The sequence below is a fragment of the Bos javanicus genome, chromosome 3 (assembly GCF_032452875.1).
Source record: "Bos javanicus breed banteng chromosome 3, ARS-OSU_banteng_1.0, whole genome shotgun sequence".
Lineage (NCBI taxonomy): Eukaryota > Metazoa > Chordata > Mammalia > Artiodactyla > Bovidae > Bos > Bos javanicus.
In genome coordinates this window covers 113,640,607-113,663,574 of record NC_083870.1, presented here as the reverse complement: position 1 = coordinate 113,663,574, position 22,968 = coordinate 113,640,607, and the positions used below count along the sequence as shown (strand labels likewise).

General features: G+C 42.3%; 2 protein-coding genes across 5 annotated transcripts in view; one reads left to right on the top strand and one right to left on the bottom strand.

Moving 5' to 3' along the window:
- The window catches only part of LOC133244906 (UDP-glucuronosyltransferase 1A1-like), a 143,181-nt gene that overhangs the window by 14,560 nt on the left and 105,653 nt on the right, over window positions 1–22,968 (bottom strand). Inside the window, exon 1 of one of the 4 annotated variants that reach the window (XM_061412677.1) lies at window positions 14,062–14,949. The exons of the other annotated variants lie outside the window; for them this stretch is intronic. Within the exon in view, the coding sequence (XP_061268661.1) occupies window positions 14,062–14,925 (864 nt within the window). The 5' untranslated portion in view covers window positions 14,926–14,949. Of the gene's footprint in view, window positions 1–14,061; window positions 14,950–22,968 lie in introns of those variants that run through there. 4 annotated transcript variants of the gene reach the window in all.
- Window positions 2,890–4,027, top strand: LOC133244913 (dnaJ homolog subfamily B member 3-like). Its single transcript, XM_061412686.1, has one exon. It carries the CDS (start codon window positions 3,051–3,053, stop codon window positions 3,783–3,785), a length of 735 nt encoding a protein of 244 aa, XP_061268670.1. The 5' UTR covers window positions 2,890–3,050; the 3' UTR covers window positions 3,786–4,027.

Below are 22,968 nucleotides of genomic sequence, written 5' to 3'. Positions count from 1 at the left end.
GGAATCAAACTGGAGCTGCTTGTTACTAAACTGAAAAGGACTACATAATCAAGTCCACTCCCTCTGGATAATCTGTGGGGCCCTCCAGGAGAAACAAAGTCACCTTCCTTGACTTTCCATAGCATTTTGCTTTATTCTGCCTTGTCACTGTCGCCATTTACTCAGTCAGTCGTGTCCAATTCTTTTGCGACCCCGTGGACTGTAGCCTGCCAGGCTCCTCTGTCCATGAGATTTCCCAGGCAAGAAAACCAGAGTGGGTTGACATTTCTTTCTCTGGGAGAGCTTCCCAACCCAAGGATCGAACCCACGTCTCCTGCATTGACAGGTGGACTTTTTTTTTTTAGCCATCGAGCCTCCAGGGAAGCCCCCATTCTGCCTTGTATCCTTCAGCAATTTGCCTGAGTTCCCTACTAGACTCCCTCTCTGCCTCTATCTCTACCTATCCACGGCTTTGCAGACAGTAAGACTCAGTAAATGTTTCTGTTTGGATGTGATGCCCCTTCTCCCTTTGCTCTAGGCCCTCTATTCAACCCAGCAAGTGCCAAATCTGGATCATTCTACCACTGGTTCTCAGACCCAGCTGCCATGGTTTTGTTTCTAGGCTTCAACCTCCAAGGCTCTTAGTCCCTACCTGTCTCTTTTGATTCCCTGCATCGGCCATCCATCGCACAGTCCCAGCCGCCACCATCCCTAAAACCGTGGTCAGCACATTGCTAGGGTCCAGAATAAATGCAGACTCCACAGCTTTGCCTTCAAAACTCCCAGGAATGGACTCCATTTCATTCCACTTCTCTAGCCTTTCTGCTTAACTGCTCTCTCTGCCCCTTTCCTTTCTGCCATTCTGAATCACTTAACCTACCCCAAACACACCTTGTACTTTTCCATATTGCTTTGTTCACAGTGGACTCTATTACCAATCTCTACTTTCTACTATTGTTTATTGCATGCTTCCCAAGTGCCAGGTTGGCTTGAGTTTCTCAAGGTGATATGGAATCAGCAGTTTGTTCTGGTGAAAAGGTGAACCCTTTTGGATCTATTTTTTTGGATCTATTCATCATCTTTTATGATGAAATATTGAGTTCATTGGTTAATCATTTCCTCTTAGAACTAAGTGAACTTTATTGGTGTTGCCTCACCATTTATCAAGGAAATTAATATAGTGTCATAGAAAGAAAAAGGAGGGAGTGGAAAAGTCAAATGTCAAAAAGAAAAGCATGGTGATACAGCAGTTTTAGCAGAAATAATCACGAAATCCCAAGTTTACATGCAGCACTTAAACATGGCCAGCAGTTTTCATCATTTTGATATACTGGGTCAGGAGTTAACAGACTATGAGCCAGAGCACCCTGGGGATCCCCAAAAAATCTTCAGAGAATTTTTCAAAGTTAAAATTGTTTCTAAGATAATGATATTTGACTTTTGAATACACTGGAGTTTCCCAGTGGCTACATGACACGTGATATAGCAATACATTGAATGCAGAAGCAGATATAAAAGTCGAGCTCTTCTGTTAATCCAGAGAGATGTTAAAAAAAAAGAGAAAATAATGGCACTGTTTGTTAATGTTTTGAAAAAGTTATTTTCCATATATATATGATTTATATTAGCATGTAATGGGTTTATCGTTATTAAATTGACCTTGTTTTAATTTTTGCTGGAGCAAGTACTGATAGATATAACTCACATAAACAAAAGCAAAAGGGTCCTGAGGAAAAAAAGTTGGAGAAATGCTGTTCTAGACAAATGGTAAGAGTGTTTGTTTCTCAGACAAGGATCAGACTAAACTTACTCTGATTACTCTACTCTACCCCCAACTTAGATATATCAATAACCTCAGAAATGCAGATGACACCACCCTCATCTCAGGAAGCGAAGAGGACCAAAGAGCCTCTTGATGAAGGTGAGTGAAAGAGGAGAGTGAAAAAGGTAACTTAAAACTCAACAGTCAAAAAACAAAGATCAAGGCAGAGATCCCATCACCTCAAGGCAAATAGATGGGGAAACAATGGAAACAGTGAGAGACTTTATTTTCTTGGGCTCCAAAATCTCTGCAGATGGTGACTACAACCATGAAATGAAAAGATGCTTGCTCCTTGGAAGAAAAGTTATGATCAGAGACAGCATATTAAAAAGCAGAGACATTACTTTGCCAACAAAAGTCCATCTAGTCAAAGCTATGATTTTTCCAGTAGTCATGTATGGATGTGAAAGCTGGACTATAAAGAAAACTGAGCACCGAAGAAATTGATGCTTTTGAACTGTGGTGTTGGAGAAGACTCTTGAGAGTCCCTTGGACTGCAAGGAGATCCAAGCAGTCCATCCTAAAGGAAATCAGTCCTTAATATTCATTGGAAGGACTGATGCTGACAGAAGCTCCAATACTTTGGCCACCTGATGCAAACTTATTGGGAAAGACCCTGATGCTGGGAAAGACAGCAGGCAGAAGAAGGAGAGGATAAAGGATGAGATGGTTGGATGGCAATGGACATGAGTTTGAGCAAACTCTGGGGGATGGTGAAGGACAGGAAAGCCTGGCTGCAGTCCACGGAGTCGCAACGAGTTGGACACGACTGAGCGACTGAACAACAGGACAACACCCCTCACCTCCAGCCAAGCGGAAGCCTGATGTCAAGCCTACTTTAAGAAAATGACTTTCTTTCTTGATCCAAGACCTTGATTTCCTGACCAGAGATGGAACCAGTGCTCCCTGCATTGAGAGAACAGGGTCATAACCACAGGGCCATCAGAGAGATACCTGTGAGAACTATCTGCTAAGGTAGTCAGAGCCACATCTCCCCGTTTGGTGATAACCGCTCAGTGGAGGTCGGGTGGGCGGAACAAATGAGTGGGCGGGGCCTCTGCGGCTGCGTGAAACCAGTCACAGAGCACCGCGTGAGCAATGCATTCTGGGCTCGCCCAATGAGACGCGGCGTCATCACAAGGGGCGCCCACTCTGGGCAGCCTGGCCTGGTGGGCACTCGGGTCCGCGCCCCGGGGGCTGCCAGCCAGCACCTGTCCTTGGCCCGCGGGCCCGTTCCCGGCCTTCCAATATGGTAGACTACTACGAGGTGCTGGGCGTGCCCCGCCAGGCCTCGTCGGAAGCCATCAAGAAGGCGTACCGCAAACTGGCGCTCAAGTGGCACCCGGACAAAAACCCCGAGAACAAGGAGGAGGCGGAGAGGCGATTCAAACAAGTGGCCCAGGCCTACGAGGTGTTGTCCGACGCCAAGAAAAGAGACGTGTACGACCGCTACGGCGAGGCGGGAGTGGAGGGCGGCGGCGGCGGCCGCGCCGGCGGCGGCAGGCCATTCGAGGACCCCTTCGAGTGCATCTTCACCTTCCGGGACCCGGCCGACGTCTTCAGAGAGTTTTTCGGCAGCCGGGATCCATTTTCGTTTGACTTCTTTGGAGACCCGCTGGAGAACTTTGTGGGGGGTCGGAGGAGATCCCGGGGAAGCCGAAGCAGGGGGTCCGCGTCGCTCTTCTCCGCCTTCAGTGAATTTCCACCATTTGGAAGTGGTTTTTCTCCTTTTGATACAGGGTTTACCTCATTTGGTTCCATTGGGAATGGGGGCCTCTCTTCCGTCTCCATGTCCCGTGGTAGTGGGGGGACGGGCAACTTTAAATCCATGTCGACTTCCACCGAAATCATGAACGGCAAAATGATCACCACCAAGAGAATCGTGGAGAATGGCCAAGAAAGGATAGAAGTGGAAGAAGATGGGGAGCTGAAGTCCCTGATAATAAATGGCAAAGAGCAGTTGTTAAGCACTGACACCAAGTGATCCTGGTCCACGTTGAACTTAGAGCACAACTTGAGGAATAGCAGGGCGTTCTTTGTTTGTTTTTTTAAGATTGCAAGCGAGCTCTACTTGCAAAACAACTGTACTCAAGAATTTATGAACAGTTCGTGCCAACGCCTATTTGTTGCTGCTGTTGGGCCACAGAATAGGACCTCTGTTTTTCTTTAAAACTGTTGTAAATATCTGTATGCACTTTGCTATTTATTAAACATAACCCCAGGGCAGACGCTGCTTATTTCGTGTTACTGAGACAGAGTGTTCACCAGGGCACCTTCAACCTGGCCTTTCTACTTTATTTGCAATGTGAACCTAGTGGTTTGCTCTGATGTTAATGTTGCCAAGATAAATCAGTTTACTTCCATTTTTTAGCACAAAGTAGTAAGAGATATGAATATATTAATACTTTTGGTTTAAAGAATGGCATTTAGTTCCACATATTGCTGGTGACACAGTGAGAGTTAACTGTTTAAATAAAACATTAAGCCTAGGCTTTTTAAAAACAGTTAAACCTGGTTTCCCTGGTGGCTCAGAGGTAAAGCGTCTGCCTGCAGTCCAGGAGACCCAGGTTTGATCCCTGGGTCGGGAAGATCCCCTGGAGAAGGAAATGGCAACCCACTCCAGTACTCTTGCCTGGAAAATCCCATGGACAGAGAAGCCTGGTGGGCTACAGTCCATGGGGTCCCAAAGAGTCGGACATGACTGAGTGACATCACTTAAGCCTGGTAAAGGTAATGTATTTAGTTTCTCATGCCTGCGCTAACAATTTACAATTTACCACAAATTCAGTGACTTGGAACAATGTGTATTTATTCTCTTAACGATCTGGAGGTCAGAAATCTGAAGTTGGTTTTGTAGGAATGAAGTCACTACTAACAGGGAACACAGATGGGCGGGCTGTAGTCCAAATAGTTGCAGAGTCTAATATAGCTGAGCGACTACACACACACACACATACACATTCTCTCTCTCCGCACCCCCCCAACTCATTCTCCCTTCAGTGCTATGCTAAGTCACTTCAGTTGTGTCCGACTCTGTGCAGCCCCATAGACGGCAGCCCACCAGGCTCCCCCGTCCCTGGGATTCTCCAGGCAAGAACACTGGAGTGGGCTGCCACATTTCCTTCTCCAATTTCCTTCTCCCTTCAAAGGCTAGCGAGAAACACTTAAGTGAATTCCTCACAGTTACACAATTGATTATGAGCAGCCTCAGGACAGTATTCAGATCGCTTGACTTAAGCAATAATGAAAAAAAAGAACAGTGGTGGTAATGACCAAAAACAATGAAAATCTCATTGCTAGCTTTTGATTGATTCTGCAACTATGATGGCTGGAAATGTAAAAAGCATTTCCGTAAAGCTAAACACAATTTTCCCATTGCCATATGCACAGTGTATCTCATCTCAGGTTGACAAAAGCCAGAAATTTTGGAAAGCTTTGAATAGTGGAAAGTTTGGAATATTGATTGAGTGGTGCAACATACACGGATCTGAGAGGTAGCTTTCTGTTGGCACATTTTCTGCCCTCAAAATCTTTTTGGGCATAGTTGCTTTAGGATATTCCATTACAAAGTATGCGACCCCCATCCGTTGCTGCTGCTGCTAAGTCGCTTCAGTCGTGTCCGACTCTGTGTGATCCCATATACAGCAGCCCACCAGGCTCCCCGGTCCCTGAGATTCTCCAGGCAAGAACACTGGAGTGGGTTGCCATTTCCTTCTCCAATGCATGAAAGTGAAAAGTGAAAGGGAAGTCACTTGGTTGTGTTCGACTCTTAGAGACCCCATGGACTGCAGCCCACCAGGCTCCTCCGTCCATGGGGTTTTCCAGGCAAGAGTACTGGAGTGGGGTGCCATTGCCCCGACCCGTTGGTCATCTCCAAAGAAAGGTTTGCGTAAGGCATGAGAGTGAAAAGATATCTGAACTGGACAGGCTAAAAATGCAGCTTGTTCTCTCATCTGAAATTATAATCACTCTTATTTGTGAGTCTACCACCTAGGGTACGGGTCTTGATTATACTGTGTCTTCATCTCTCCTACACATCTCATTGTGGTTCCTTCTTTATATCTTTAATTATAGACTTGTCTTTTCTGCTAGTTTTCAGGCGTTTCACATCAGTATTCTATAAATGGTAATACTGGTGTTCCCTGGTATCAGCTGGTAAAAAATCTGCCTGCAGTGCAGTGGACCCCGGTTCCATTCCTGGGTCGGTAGCTCAGCTGGTAAAAAAAATCCGCCTGCAATACAGGAGACCCCAGTTCAATTCCTGGGCCAGGAAGATCCCCTGGAGAAGGGATAGGTTATCCACTCCAGTATTCTTGGGCTTCCCTGATGGCTCAGATGATAAAGAATCCACTTGCAATGCGGGAGACCTGGGTTTGATCCCTGGGTTGGGAAGATCCCGTGGAGGAGGGCATGGCAACCCACTCCAGTATTCTTGCCTGGAGAATCTGCATGGACAGAGGAGACTGGCGGGCTACAGTCCATGGAATCACAAAGAATTGGACATGACTGAATAACTACAGCATGGGAGGGTGTGAATTCGAGTTCTTCCTTCAACATATTGGCCACTGCCCTCAATATAAAATTAATGAGATGTTTCACATTAAGTCTTCAAATCATGCTATGTATTTTACACTTACACCTATGTCAGTTTGGACTATCCTCATTTTAAGTGCCCAGTAGTCATATGTAGTTAGTGGCTACTTCATCAGATAACAAATGATCAATGTTTGTAAATGTTCCATTAATCCATCTAAAAATGCATATTTTCAATTTTCTAATTAAAAAGCTCAACACACTTAATTCTGAAAGTGATGTCTTAAAATATTTCCCCATTTAACTGAATTTTGCTCAATTTACATTTGAAATATTTAATAGTTTTTACTTTAAACATATAGCTGCTGAATTGGCACACATAGGTTTGACTGTTTCCTCATAAAGTTTGCCTTTTAAAAATGTTTAATCATGATAAAATACCCCAACATAAGATTTAGCATCTTAGCCATTTTTTAAGTGTACAGTTTGGTAGTGTTAATTACAGTCATATTTTTGTGCAACCAGTCTCCAGAACTGTTCATCTTGAAAAGCTGAAACTGTATACCCCTTAACATCTCCACAGTTTCCCCCACTTCATAGTCCCTAGCAACCTCCATTTTACTTTCTGTCTCTATGAATTTGACTACTCTAGGTTCCTCATATTAGTGGAGTCATACAGTATGTGTCTTTTTGATACTGACTTATTTCACTCAGCATCATGTCCTCTAGGTTCATTCATGTGGTCATATATGTTGTCAGAATTTCCTTCATTTTTAAGGCTAAATAATATTCTATTGTATAGATGGACCACATTTTGCTTATCTGTTCATCTGCCAATGGACATGGGTTTCTCTCACCTTCTGGCTATTGTGAATAATGCTGCTATGATGGGTATACAAATATCTCTTCGAGATGCTCCTTTCAATTATTTTGGGTATATACCCAGAAGTGGAGTTGCTGGATCATCTGGTAATTCTATTTTTAATTTTTTGAGGAGTTGACATACTGTTTTCAACAATGACTGTACCATTTTACACTCCCACCAACAACACTATGAGGGTTCCAGTGAAGGAACCCTGTGGTGAGGGATCTGAGCCCTATATCAGGTATCCCAGACCAGGGTTCTGCATCAGGAAGAAGAACTTCCAGAATATCTGGCTTTGAAGGTCAGTGGGGCTCACTTTTGGGAGAACCAGAGGGCTGTAGGAAATCGAGACTTTATTTTTCAAGGATACACACAAAATCTCATACACTCTGGGGCCCAGAGCAAAAGCAGGAATCCACTAGTCTTGGAGAACCTTCCAGAGAGGCAGGAGGCAGCAGAGATCATCCTGGGGATGTGGACACTGACAGCAGCTCTTTGGAGAGCTCCATTCTCTCATGATGACACTGCGCTGGCAAGGGCCATTTTGGGATCAACCCTCTAGCTTATTAGTACCAGGACCCAGCCCCACTCTCCTTGCTTGTAGGCACCAGTACTATGATGCTTCAGGTCAAGCAGCTAGCCAAGTGGGGACAGAGGCCCACTTGCTAACAGGCCAGCTGCCTAAGACCCCCTGAGTTCTCAGCCACCCAGCACCTGGACCCATTCACCAGAGGGCCCAGGACCTGGACTCCTACCAGTGCACCAGCACTAGCCCAAGGACGCCTAGGGCCCAGGCCCCATCCTCCAGTGTGACAACACCAAATCCAGGACCCCCAGGCCCTGCAGCCAGAGACCCTGGGTCACAACTCCACCCACCAATGAGCCAGCACTAACCCTTGGACTACCTGGACCCTGACCCTATCCTCCAGCAAGCTGACACCAGATCATGGACCCCTGGGCCATTCAATCAGAGATTCCAGGACCCAGCCCCACCTACAAGTGGGCCAGCATTAGCCCCAAGACTCAACCCACCCACAAGCAGGCTGGTACAAGCCTCAGGACTCCCTGGGCCCTGGCTCCATGTACCAGCAGGCCAAAACAAGTTTTGTGACACTCCAGACCCCACAGCCAACCCATCAGATTATAAGCTGACTTTGCAGCAGAAATTCTGCAGGCTGGAAGGAAATGGCATGATATATTTAAAGTGATGAAAAACAACCAGAAGTGCCCTACTTGACACAGCTTTCATTCCGATTCAAAGGAGAGGTCAAAAGTTTTACAGACAAGCAAAACTCACAGTCTAGCACCATGAAACCAGGTTTACAAGAATTTTTAAAGAGTGTTCTCTAAGTGGAAAAGTAAAGGCCACAATTAGAAATATGAAAATTACAAAAGAAAAAATTTCTTTGGTAAAGATAAATACACAATAAAGGTAGTACATCAACCACATATAAGGCTAGCAGGAAGGTTAAAAGACAAAAGTGGTAAAATCATCCACAGTGAGTAGCTAAGGGATACACAAAACAAAAAGGTGTGAAATATGTCAAAAATAGTAAATGTGGAGAGAGTTTGAAAACAGAGATGTTAAAATGCTTTTGAACTTCAAATATTAACAATTTAAAATAATCACATATATATAGAGACTGCTACCAAGAAACCACATGGTAACCACCAACCAAACATCTATAACACACAAAAAAATCCAAATTAGAAAAGAAGAAGTAAAACTGTCACTGTTTTCAGATGACATGACACTACACATAGAAAACCCTAAAGACGCCACTAAAAAAACTATTAGAACTCATTAATGAATTTGGTAAAGCTGCAGGATATACAATTATTAACAGAAATCTGTTGCATTTCTATATACTGACAATGAACTATCATAAAGAGAAATTAAGGAAACAATCTATTTCCAGTAACATCAAAATAATAAAACACCTAGGAATAAATATAGGAAGATAAAAGACCTATACTGAGAAATTTATAAGGCACTGATAAAAGTAATTGAAGACAACACAAACAGATGGAAAGATGTACCATATTCATGGATTGGAATAGTTAATATTGTTAAAACGACTGTACTACTTAAGGCAATCTACAGATTTAATAAAATACTTAATACAAATGGCATTTTTCAAAGAACTGTTACATGTACATGGTGATTAAGCAAATAACAAAAGATGATGAGATAAAACATTTTAAAAACACAGGTTGGTAAGAATGTAAAGAAAAGGGAACTGTAGTGCACTGCTGGAGGCAGTGTAAATTGGCACACCCACAATGGAAAACCGTACAACTGCCGCATGGTGCAGCAACTCTACTCCCGAGTATTTACACAAAGAAGACAAAAACAGGAACTAGAAAATACATACGCACCCCGAGGTTCATCGCAGCACTATCTACAATAACCAAAAATATTGGCTATTGAATATTCAGTTCAGTTCAGTCACTCAGTCGTGTCCGACTCTTTGCAACCCTATGAATTGCAGCACGCCAGGCCTCCCTGTCCATCACCAACTCCCAGAGTTCGCTCAGACTCATGTCCATCGAGTCAGTGATGCCATCCAGCCATCTCATCCTCTGTCGTCCCCTTCTCCTCCCTCCCCCAATCCCTCCCAGCATCAGGGTGTTTTCCAGTGAGTCAACTCTTAGCATGAGGTGGCCAAAGTATTGGAGTTTCAGCTTTAGCATCAGTCCTTCCAATGAACACCCATTACTGAGCCATAAAAAAGGATGAAATCTTGCCATTGCGACAACATGGATGGACCTCATGGGTATTACACTTAGTGAAGTAAGACATATAAAGATAAATATGTATGATTTCACTTACATGTGGAAAATAAAAGGCAATGAAAATGAACAACCATAACAAAACAGAAACAGACTCACAGATACAGAGAACAAACAGGCTATTGACAGGGGATCAGAGCAGGGAAAGGAGAGTAAAGGGTGAGGGGGATTAAGATCCAAGCTTCCAGTTGCAAAATAAGTGTCATAGGTATGAAATGAGTGTGAGATACAGTCAATAGTTACATAATACATTTCTGTGATGGATATCATAGCTGGATTTATGGTGATTATTTTGAAGTGTGGAGAAGGACTGAATCACCATGTTGTGTAATAGGAACAAGCATAGTGCTGCAGACCAATCACACTTTGAAAACTAAGAAGCAAACTCATAGAAATAGAAATCAGCTTTGTGGCTACCAGAGGCAGGGAATGGGAGGAGGGGGAGCAATAAAGAATCTGCCTGCAATGCAGGAGATAGAGATTCGATCTCTGGGTTTGGAAGACCAGCCCCTGGTGGAGGGCAAGGCAACCCACTCCAGTACTCTTGCCAGGAAAATCCCATGGACAGAGGGGCCTGGTAGGCTACAGTCCATAGGGTTGCAGAGAATCGGACATGACTAAAGCGGCTGAGCACACAAGCAGTCTATGTACTAATTTCCGGTCATCAGTTCAGTTGCTCAGCCATGTCCAACTCTTTGCGACCCCATGGAGTGCAGCACGCCAGGCTTCCCTGTCCATCACCAGCTCCCAGAGCATGCCCAAACTCATGTCCATAATTTCCAGTTATAAGAGAAATAAATACCAGGACTGTAGTTAACAACATTAATTCCTTTAATTTTGTACTTATATGAGATGATGCGTGATCACTAAACTTGTGGTAAAAGTCTCATGATCTAGAAAGTCAGATCACTCTGCTATCCACCTTAAGTTTAACCAAGGTTGCCTGTCAATTATGTCTCAATAAAACTGGAAGAAACCATGGCAAACAAGCACCTGAACACAATTTTATATTGAGCATATGTTTAAAGGATAATATTTTAATATATTTGATTCAATAAAATATATTATGAAAATTAACTGCAATCCTCTTTTTACTTTTTTTTTAATATACATACTAAAAAGCTTTCAATTACATATATGACTTACATTAGATTCCTATTGGACAATTCTGTACTAGACCATAAAGAAAACATATTAAGAAATTTTTAAAAACAGTGACTCACAAGAAACATTCTCTGATTATAATTCAAAATAATTAGAAAAAAATAAGGGAAAAATGACTGCAATAATCTTAATTATATGGGAATTAAGAAACAATCTTCTTTAAAATAAATAGAAGCCACTGACACAAAGAGCAAATCAAAAACATAAATTAAAGTAAAAAAAATGAGAGCAATTTATGCAAGATTCTAAGGGATTGAGAAAAATGTTTTATTTATGAATAAAGAAACTTCAGTTCCTCATTATTAAGAAAACATAAAAGAACTTAATGCTTACCTAAGGAAATTAGAAAAGCAGCTATAAATTAAACCAAAGGAAACAAGGATGATACCATTAACAAAAACAATAAAACAACAAGCTACAATTAATGAAATAGTAAACAAAAAGAGTAAAACGAAAGAGCAAATCCAAAAGCTATTTCTTTGAAAAGACCAATAATGTAACTCAACATATCATAAATTATAAGAAGGAGAGGAACAAAAATATTAAAAATTTAAACTTTAATCTTTCATATTTTGATGAAAATTTCCATAAACATTTAAAGGAGTCACATCTAAGGGTAAACCAAATCAAATAAATGAGAATGACAAAAATTTCAAAATAAAAATTTAACGGAACAAAAATGATAACTCTTGAGAATTACAGGGTAAATGTTCTTACATGTACCAAATAAATTGGCACAAACATATCTAAATGCTTCCAGATGACATAACTTGTCATGCTGGGCATCTTTTAATAATGATACTAGATACTATTTGCATGTTCACAGTGACAATATTAAGGTCAGAATGGTTAGGTCTGCCACCCATGGACATTCAACTACAAAAATGAGAGTGAAGATGTGAGCAAATGCTATTAACTCTAGAGAATATATTCACACCGAAAAACTAAAAGGAAAACAGCAGCATTTACTTTTCAAACTCTTCCCTCATTTTCACTATTTACAAATCTAATAGATACATACATATTTTATAATTGAACAAATGCATTGCACGAAAAAAGAAGAAAACAAAGTAGAATAGATCTTTTGTGGTGTGGGCAAAAAAAAAAAGAAAATTGAAGTTAGAGTCCTGTGCAATAATGAATGCATTCATATAAAGAGATATAAAAATATGACTACAAAAACTCTAAGAGATCTAAAGTCATGGAAATTAATAGAAATCCAGTATATGTCATATAAATGGGCAAAAAAAAAAAGAGGGCTAACTAAGTAGATTAAAAAACAAATCCTGCTCCAAGAGTCCTATTTTGATTAAACCCAAATATTCAGGGTTAACATAGGAAGACTCTGAAACCATGAGGAAAGTGGTAGTTTCCATCATGGAAATTTGGGGTGCGGTGACCAGGGCTGGGGTAGGTGTGGTGATGCGGTCAAACCCTTCCTCTTTGAGACTCAGTTCTCAACCTCACTGCCTTCCTCCCATCCACTGTGTTCAAAGACTCAGATCGACCTCCTCTCCAGCCCCCACCACCAGCCTTTGATGACTTCAGTGTCTCGTGAAGGAGAACTACCTGACATGGAATCCAACTGTGCACATCCCCACATTTTACTCCAGACCCCAACTCCTGGTCAAAAGATTTCCGGTCAGCACAGCTCCATCTCTGAGGAGCTGGACTCAGCTATTTCTTTCTCTGATCACAGAGACCGCAACTTCTCTCTCTGGTATGGTCTCACTTCCACTTGATTTATTCAGTCCCTCTGAAACTTCTGCTTCCTTTCGGGATCTAGGTTTCCTGTGACCACACCTCAGCGGCTTCCAAGCCAAAACCCATTAAAATGATCAGGTCAACCAATGCAATCTGTCAGTTCTTCCTTTTGAAATGGAGTCAGACCCCATGGTCCTTACTGGCCATGTCCTCTGTCTACCTTTTGTCTGTGGAAAAACCTTTAGTCAAAGAATGAGTATAGTCAGAGAAATGAGAAAATGCAAAAACAAAGGAAAACAGTCCAACAAAACTAAATAGTCGGTAAGCAAAGTCAAGGACCTTTAGATATAGATAGATAGATATAGATATGCTATAGATAATGCTCTGAGCCATATCCCATGAGCTGTCATAGATACTGAAACCCCCATGAGGTGGAAGAAGTTAACCCCATGATGACCAGACTGTAGCCACGACATAGAAGCTGCCACTATTCTGAGAACTGGCCTCAAGAAAATGGGAACAAACTGGCCCTGGGACAGATTAACTGTAATGAAAACAATCAAAATGAGGGTGGTCAGACCACTGATTTTGAGATGACTGTCAGAGCTGACTGTGCTGTTTCTACACAGAGGCCCCTTCCCTCTGTCAATAAAAGTGCTTGCCCCGGATTGTCCAAGGAGGGAATAAGTGTTTGGACAGGACTCGCCTCTCTGCATCCACATCCCGGGAACATTCATCCAAGCAAACTTTCACATCCACCAGTCTTGCTTCTTTATTGTCTTTTGAGCCGCAAGCAACCAGACTCCACTTTGCTTACACGTCTATTGAACACCCTCGGGCAAAATCCCCCGAAGGATAAATTCACAGCTCAAGTTCTTGCTCCTACTCCGCTGGAGAAAACCACACAATAGTTAAACCGATGCCTTTACAAAAGGGCAATCACGGTGGAATCACACCACTGCCTGTCGATCCTATCACACACCCTCAACCCTGCCTCCCACTCCTCTCAGAGATCATTGGAAGCCTTTACTGCCCTCCTGGAGGCACGTTAACAATGCATCTCACCACAGATGGTGAGGAGGAGAATGAGAAGTGGAAATCATCAGAAAGACCAGTACATAACAAAACACCCTGAACTATTGTTTTTTAAAAAATAAAATGTGCTCCACTGGGAACACTGAACAAAAGCAGCAGTACACACCTGAGATAAAGGTTTCTTGTTGGCACAGTTGATGCCCCCAATGAACACCATGTTGGGCATGATCGGCCGCGGGTAGTCCATCACAAAGTCTCCTCTGAACAGCCACACGGATCCAGAGGCAAGAATCTCCCCCAGTGACACCTCTCTCTGAAGAAGCTCAGAGGCCATACGTTCATAAGGAGTGAGAGAAACCTGGCAAATGTACTTCAAGCCCAAAGGGTAGAGCATGTTCTTGACCCTTTGGAAGAATGTCATGCGGTCTGAATTCATTGTTAACAACCTAGGAATGTATGAGAAAGGGTTTGGGCATGCTGTGCTCTCAACATCTAAGTCACAGGGAAGGAAACGCAAGAAAAACACAGCAGGAATAGACAGGTAGTTAGCCAGCACTGCCCCGCAGGGGTAAACAGGGTCCGTTAAAACCACGTCGAAGGAACTGGCATTCAGGTCTCTGATCAGGTCCTTGTTATACAGCAGTGCCTCACAAGACCTTGCAAAGAACAAAGACACATTTTTCAATGTTGCCATAGTTTCCAAAAACCGTGTTAGAAAATGTGCTCTTTCAAAAAACTCATCAGGACGGCCCTTCATGATGGAATCAAACTCGTCCCGGCTGTACGGAATGGCGTAAGCTTTCGTGGTGAAAAAGTCCTCTGCCTTGATGTGCAGGTTCACCTCCGGAGCAACGACCACTGCCTGGTGACCTCTGGCGTGGAGCTCCCGCACGGCCTCCCGCATGCTGAGCCAGTGGCTGCCCTCCATGGGGACCACCAGCACCTTCCCAGCCTCGGCCCATCGCCCGGCGCACAGACAGAGCAGGAGTCCAGCCAGCACCTGCCGCCGAAGCTGCAGTCCCAGGGCCATCTCCACACAAACCAGAAGCTACTGAGTCTCTGGTCGGGCTGTGCCACCTATATGTGTTCCCTTATCTTTATTTTATCATCAAGTCACTTAAGCAAAATGGCATATCATTGGAAGGCAAGGATTGATGATTACACCATATATTACAGGATACGTCTATGCCTGTGTCTTATCACCTCTGCTTTCACCCGGAAAGAACACTCCCCCTTATCTTGGAAAAACTCCTCTGACTCTGCTGCTCCCTCTGGGGAACATTCTAGTTCACTCTCTTGTTCTTCATCCAAGACCCATAGCAAGACTGTGCCTGTCCTTTCCCTTGGTCACCTCCTACCTCTCTGCTAACTGTGTTGTCTGGGGATGGACTGAACGCTGAGGAGTCACCTCTGCCCCAGTCCCCATCCAGAACCTCTTCTGGATGTGACCTTATCTGAGAACTCTTGAATCTCTTTCCCCGCCCATTCATGGGTGAACACAGAACACATCCAGGGAAACATATAACATTGCTAAGACAGCTTTCTCTCAGCCAAAAGGGGATGGTGGCTCTCTGGTTTGTTCCTGTTCCACACTGGACACCTCTTGTACTGTTCAGGAGACAGTCATTGGAGCAGCCATCAGATATGGAAACATCTGAAAAGATCTTTGATGGAGACAGCAGAAGGATTGGTTAAGAATTCTTTATCTGTCATATGGAATACATGTTGCTGTTACCTAAAGCATTGGTTTTTCCAGTAGTCATGTTCAGATGTGAGAGTGGACCATAAAGAAGGCTGAGCACCAAAGAGTTGATGCTTTCTAACTGTGGTGCTGGAGAAGACTCTTGAGAGTCCCTTGGACTGCAAAGAGATTAAACCAGTCCATCTTAAAGGAAATCAACCCTGAATATTCATTGGAAGGACTGATGCTGAAGTTGAAACTCCAAGACTTTGGCCAGCTGATGTGAACAGCCGACTCATTGGAAAAGACCCTGATTCTGGGAAGGATAGAGGGGAAGAGGAGAAGGAGGTGACAAAGGATGAGATGGTTGGAAGACATCACTGACTCAATGGACATGTGTTTGCGCAAACTGCAGAAGATAGTGAAGGACAAAGAAGCCTGCCATGCTGCAGTTCATGGGGTCACAAAGAGTTGGACAATACTTGGCAACTGAAGAAGAAGAACAACAAAGCATCAGTGGGCAAGCAGACCTTAGTAATGATACAGCAGGGTTCAAAGGGTGCCGGCCCCCGAGGTCTGGTCACCCTGGGATAGGAGGGTTTCCCCTGGCTTCAGAACAGGCTCTCTAAACTCCTCTTCTGATGCTGAAGGGGCCAGTTTTCCACTAGTGTTTAGGGACTGAAGTGGACATTAACCTGGGCCTTCATTACACCTTACAGCTTATGTTCAGATAACAGATATCCATCTCTCTATATAAAATAGATAAATAGCAAGTTCCTACTGTATATCACGGGAAGTTATTCAATACCTTGTAATAATCTATAATGGAAAAGAATCTGAAAAAGAATACATATCTGAATCACTTTACTGAACAACAGAGACTAACACAAGATTGCAAATTAATTATGCTTCAGGTTAAAAGAAGGAACAGAACTAGAGGCATCATGCTTCCTGGTTTCAAACTGTACTACAAAGTAAAGTGATCAAAACAGTATGGTACCGATGCTAAAACAGACACAGAGTCAACGGAACAGAATATAGAGGAGAGATAACTCCACACTTATACAGGCAATTAATCCGTGACAAAGCATGTAAGACAATACAGTGGGAAAAGACATTCTCTTGAATACATGTGTTGGGAAAATTTGACAGCTACATGCCAAAGAATCAAACTGGATTAATCTCTCATGCCATGAGCAAAAACAAATTCAAAGTAGAGTAAAGACTTAAATGTAAGACCTAAAATCATAAAATTTCTAGTAGAAAACATAGGCAGTATGCTCTTTAACTTTGATATTAGTAATACATATTTTGGGAGGATATGACTCCTCAGACAAGAGAAATAAAAGTAAAATAAACAAATGGACTTTATCAAACTAAAATCTTTTGATCAGCAAAGAAAATTACAAGCAAAAGGGAAAGGCCACTTACCGAATGGAAGAAGATATTTGCAAATGATATATCTAATAATAGGCTAATATCCAAAGTACACAAAGAATTCATACAAGTCAACAACAACAAAATATGATTAAAAATGGGCAGAAGACTCAAACACACATTTTTCCAGAGAAGACATGCAGAAGGCCAACAGGCACATAAAAACATGCTTAACATCACTAATCATAAGAGAAATACAGACCAAATCATAAAGAACTATTGCCTCACACCTGTCAAAATGACTATTATCAAAAAGACAATAAATAACAAGTGCTGGCAAGAATGTAGGAAAAAGGGAACTCTAGGGCATTGTTGGTGTCAATGTAAACTGGGAGAGCCACTACGGAAAACACTACGAAGATTCTCAAAAAGGTAAAAATAGGACTACCATATGATCCAGAAATTCTACTCCTGGGTATTCACACAAAGAAATGGAAAGCACTAATTAGAAAAGCTATATACACCCCTGTGTTTGTTGTATTGCTGTTTGCAATAGCCAAGACATATTGGCTATTGAATATTACTCAGCCATAAGAAAGAAAGAAATCTTATCACTTGCAACAACATGGATGCACCTAGAGGGTATTATGCTAGTGAAGTAAGAGAAAGACAAATGCTGTATGATTTCACTTACATGTGGGGAAAAAGACAAAGCAAAGGAACAAGCATGACAAAACAAATGGACTCATCGATACAGAGAGCAAAGAAGCAGCTGACAGAGGGGTGGGGAGGGGAAAGGAGAGAGAAGGGTAAGGGGGGTGAAAATGCAAACTGCCTTGTGGTATATGCACAATGGAATATTACACAGCCATAGAAAAGGACACATTTGAGTCAGCCCTAATGAGGTAGATGAACCCAGAGCCTGTTATACAGAGTGAAGAGGTCAGAAAGAGAAAAACAAATATATATTAATGCATATATTGGAGAAGGACATGGTAACCCGCTCCAGTATTCTTGCCCAGAGAATTCCACGGACAGAGGAACCTGGTGAGCTACAGTCCATGGAGTCACAAAGAGTGAGATATGACTGACTGCCACTTTCTTTCAATGCATGTACATGGCATCTAGAAAGCCGGTACTGATGAGCCTATCTGCAGAGCAGTGATGGAGACGCAGACACAGAGAACAGACTTGTGGACACAGTGAGGGAAGGAGAGGGGGCCTGAATTGAGAGAGTAGCAGGGAAACATATAAATTACCATATGTGAAATACATAGCCAGTGGAACTTTGCTGTATGATGCAGGGAGCTCAAATCAGGCGCAACCTAGAGGGGTGACAACCTAGAGGGGTGGGGTGGCGTGGGAGATGGGGAGGGGTTCAAAAGAGAGGAGTCATACGTATACCTATGGCTGATTCATGTTGATGTATGGCAGAAACCAACACAATTTTGTAAAGCAATTATCCTCAAATTAAAAAGTTTTTTAAAGGATCCAAACTTCCAGTTGCAAAATAAATGTCACAGGTATGAAATAAGAGTGTATGAAATAGAGTCAAAAGTTATGTAATACCTTTCTACTGTGAATATCATAACTGGGTTTATCATGGTGATTCTTTTGACGGGTATGGAAGTACTGAATCACTATGTTGTCTAAAAGAACTAACATAGCACTGTGGTCAATTATATTTCAAAAATCAACAAATGCATAGAAATGGAAATCAAATTTGTGGCTACCAGAGGCAGAGAGCAGGGGCAAAGGGGAGTTGGATGAAGGCAGTCTAAGCGGACAAGCTTCAATTATGAGAGAAATAAGGACAGGGGTGTAATGTATAACATGATAGATATATTTAACACTGTTGTATGTTACATATGAACATCATTAACAGAATATTCTAATAATTCTCATCACAAGGTAAAATATTTTTTCTGCTCCTTTAATTTTGTATCTATATAAGATGATGAGCGATCACTAAACTTGTTATAGCAATCACCTCATGATCTAGAACAGTCAAATCACTCTGCCATCCACTTTAAGCTTATTCAGGGCTGCCTGTCAATTATATCTCAGTAAAACTGAAAGAAATAATAGCAAACGAACACCTTAAAAATTTTTACACTGAGTATATCTTTAAAGGACAATATTATATATATATATATATATATCTGATTTAATAAAATATACTATTAAAATTAATGTAACCCTCTTTTTGCTTTTCTAAATATGCCAACTACAAAGCTTTCAGTTACACATGTGGTATGCATTATACTTCTATTGGATAATTCTGTAATAGATCAGAAAGAAGACCTATTAAGAAATTTTTTATAGCAATGACTTCACACGGAGAAGGCAATGGCACCCCACTCCAGTACTCTTGCCTGGAAAATCCCATGGACAGAGGAGCCTGGTAGGAGGCCGTCTATGGGGTCGCACAGAGTCGGACACAACTGAAGTGACTTAGCAGCAGCAGCAGCAGTGACTTCACAAGAAACGTTCTCTGATTACAATCCAAAATAAATAGAAAAAATAGGAGAAAGGTAACCACAATAAATCTTAACCACATGGGAACTAAGAAGCAACCTTGTTAACACCAGCAACAACAAACGGCAGGGCTCCCCTAGTGGCTCAGTGGTTAAGAATCCACCTGCAATTGCAGGAGACCCAGGTTCAATCGCTGATCTGGGAAGATCCCACATGCCTCAGAGCAGCGGAGCCCGAGGGCCACACCTACTGAGCCTGTGCTCTAGAGCCTGGGAACCACAACTGATGAACCCATGTCCCACAGCTACTGAAGCCGGCACGCCCTGGAGCCTGTGCTCCCCGACAAGAGAAGCCACCGCAATGAGAAGCCTGAACATTGCAACAAAGAGTAGACCCTGCTTGCGGCAACTAGAGAAAAGCCTGAGCAGCAACAGAGGTTCAGCGCAGCCAAAAATAAATAAACAACTAATAAAATTATTTTTCAAAAGCAGATAGTCACTGACTCAAAGAGGAAATCAAAAACAAAAGTTTGAGTTAAGAAATAGAAAGAATATGAGAACAATTTATTTCAAAATCTAAGGGATCTAAGAAATGCTTTATTTATGACCATCAATTCTTTATTATTAGGAAAACAAAAGAAAATTAATGCTTACCTAAGGAAAGCAGAAAAACAGCTGTAAAATTAACTAAGCAAGGATGACATCATCAATAAAAAAATAAGTGGCAATCAATGAAATAGAAAACAAAAATAGTAAAAAGAACAAGCAAACCCAAAAGCGATTTCTTTGAGAAGACCAGTAAAATAATTCAACGTGTCATAAATCTTAAGAAGGAGAAGAAACAAAAATGCAAAAGATTTAGATTTTAATATTTCATATTTTGAAAAAATTGTCCATTAACATTCAAAGCCATCACCTCTAAGGGTAAAGTGAAAGTCGTTCAGTCATGTCCGATTCTTTGTAACCCCATGGACTGTAGCCCACCAGGCTCCTCTGTGCACGGGATTCTCCAGGCAAGAACACTGGAGCGGGCAGCCATTCTCTTCTCCAGGGGACATTTCAGACCCAGGAATGAAACCAGGGTCTCCTGCATTGCAGGCGGATTCTTTACCATCTGAGCTACCAGGGAAGCCTACCTCCAAAGGTAAACCTCTAAGTGTAAACACACTACATAAACGAGTGACAAAATCTCAAAGTAAAAACAACAGTTTAGTGGAGCAAAAGTGATTAACAGTGTGTGTACCGTGGTAACACTTGGAAATTTCAGTGTACATGATTTTTCACGTACCAAAGAAATCGGCACAAACATATCCAAATGCCTTCAGATGATACACCATGTCTGCTGGGCACGTTATAATAATGATAATAGATACTATTTGTGTGTTTACAATGACAGTATAAAGTCAGAATAGTTAGGTCCCACGGCCAAGGTAATTCAGCTAGAAAAACGGGAGTGAGGATTTGAACCAATGCAGTTACCTCTAGAGAACATATTCACACAGAAAAACTAGAAAGAACGGAGTGGCAAATGCTTTTTAAATGCTTCCGTACTTTCCACCTTTTACAAATCTAGTCGATACATACATATTTTACAATTGGACAAATGCATTGCATACAGGAAGAAAACCAAGTAGAATAGATTGTGGTGTGAGCAAAAATGAAATGTGAAGATAGAGCCCTTTGCCATAATAAATACAGTAATGTAAAGGGATATAAAAGTAAGAATACAAAAACCATAAGAGATCCAAAGTCATGGAAGTTAATACAAACTCAGTAGAAGTCATATAAGTGGGCAAAAAAAAAAGGGGGGGCTAAGTAGATTAAAAGACAAACCCTGCCCCTATGAGTCCTATTTCAATTAAACCCAAATATTCAGGGTTAACATGGGAAGACTCTGAAACCATGAGGAAAGTGGTAGTTTCCATCATGGAAACTTGGGGTGCAGTGACCTGGGCTGGGGTAGGTGTGGTGATGTGGTCAAAAACTTCCTCTTTGAGACCCACTTCTCAACATCACTGCTCAGTCTTCCCTGCTCTCCAGGCCTCATCACTAGTCTTTGATGACGTCCCACCTTAAACACCTACCTAACATGCCATTCAGCTATGTATATCCCCACATCTTACTCCAGACCCCAACTCCTGCTCAGAGACTTATGGCAGGCACAGCTTCATCTCTGAAAAGTTGGACCCAATTATTTCTTTCTCCAATCACAGAAACCCAGACTTTTCTCTCCACTATGGTCCCACTTCCACTTAATTTATTCAAAAACTTCTCCTTCCATTTGGCATTTAATTCTCCTGTAACCACACCTCAATCTCTTCCAAGACAAAACCACTAAGAACTATCAGGTCAACAGATGCAATCTACCAATTCTTTCTTGGTTTTGATGGTGCCAGACCCCATGGTCCTTACTGGCCATGTCCTCTGTCTGCCTTCTGTCTGTGGAAAACCTTTAGCCCAAGAATGACGTTAGTCAACGAAGTGAGAAAATGCAAAAACAAAGGAAAACAGTCCAACAAAACTAAATAGTCAGTAAGCAAAGTCAAGGACCTTTAGTTCCTCCTCAGGGGCCATAGATAATGCTCTGAGCCGTATCCCATGAGCTGTCATAGACACTGAAACCCCCATGAGGTGGAAGAAGTTAACCCCATGGTGGCCAGATGTAGCCATGACATAGAAGCTGCCACCATTCTGAGAACTGGCCTCAAGGAAATGGGAACAAACTGGCCCTGGGACTGAAGATTAACTGTACTCAAAGCAATTAAACCTGGAGAAGGAAATGGCCACCCACTCCAGTATTCTTGCCTGGAAAATTCCATGGAAAGAAGAGCCTGGCAAGCTACCATCAATGGGGTCACAAAGAATTGGCCACAACTGATCGACTGAGCACCAAAAATGAACATGATGGTGGTCAGACCACTGACACCAATTTCAAGATGACTGTCAGAGCTGACTGTGCTGTTTCTACACAGAGGCCCCTTCCCTCTGTCAATAAAAGCTCTTGCCTCGGATTGTCCAAGGAGGAAATAAGTGTTTGGACAGGACTCTCCTCTCTCCACCCGCTTCCCAGAAACATTCGTCCAAGCAAACTTTCACATCCACCAGTCTTGCTTCTTTACTGTCTTTTGAGCTACAAGCAACCAGACTCCACTTTGCTTACACTTCTGTTGAACACCCTCAGGCAAAATCCTCTGAAGGATAAATTCACAGCTCAAGCACCTGCTCCTACTCCGCTGGAGAAAACCGCACAACAGTTACACCGATGCCTTTATTAAGGGGCAATCACGGTGGAATCACACCACTGCCTGTGGATCCTATCACACACCCTCAACCCTGTCTCCCACTCCTCTCAGAGATCATTGGAAGCCTTTACTGCCCTCCTGGAGGCACGTTAACAATGCATCTCACCACAGATGGTGAGGAGGAGGAGGAGAAGTAGAAATCATCAGAAAAACCAGTACATAACAAAACACCCTGAACTGTTGTTTTTTAAAAAATAAAATGCGCTCCACTGGGAGCACTGATTGAACAAAAGCAG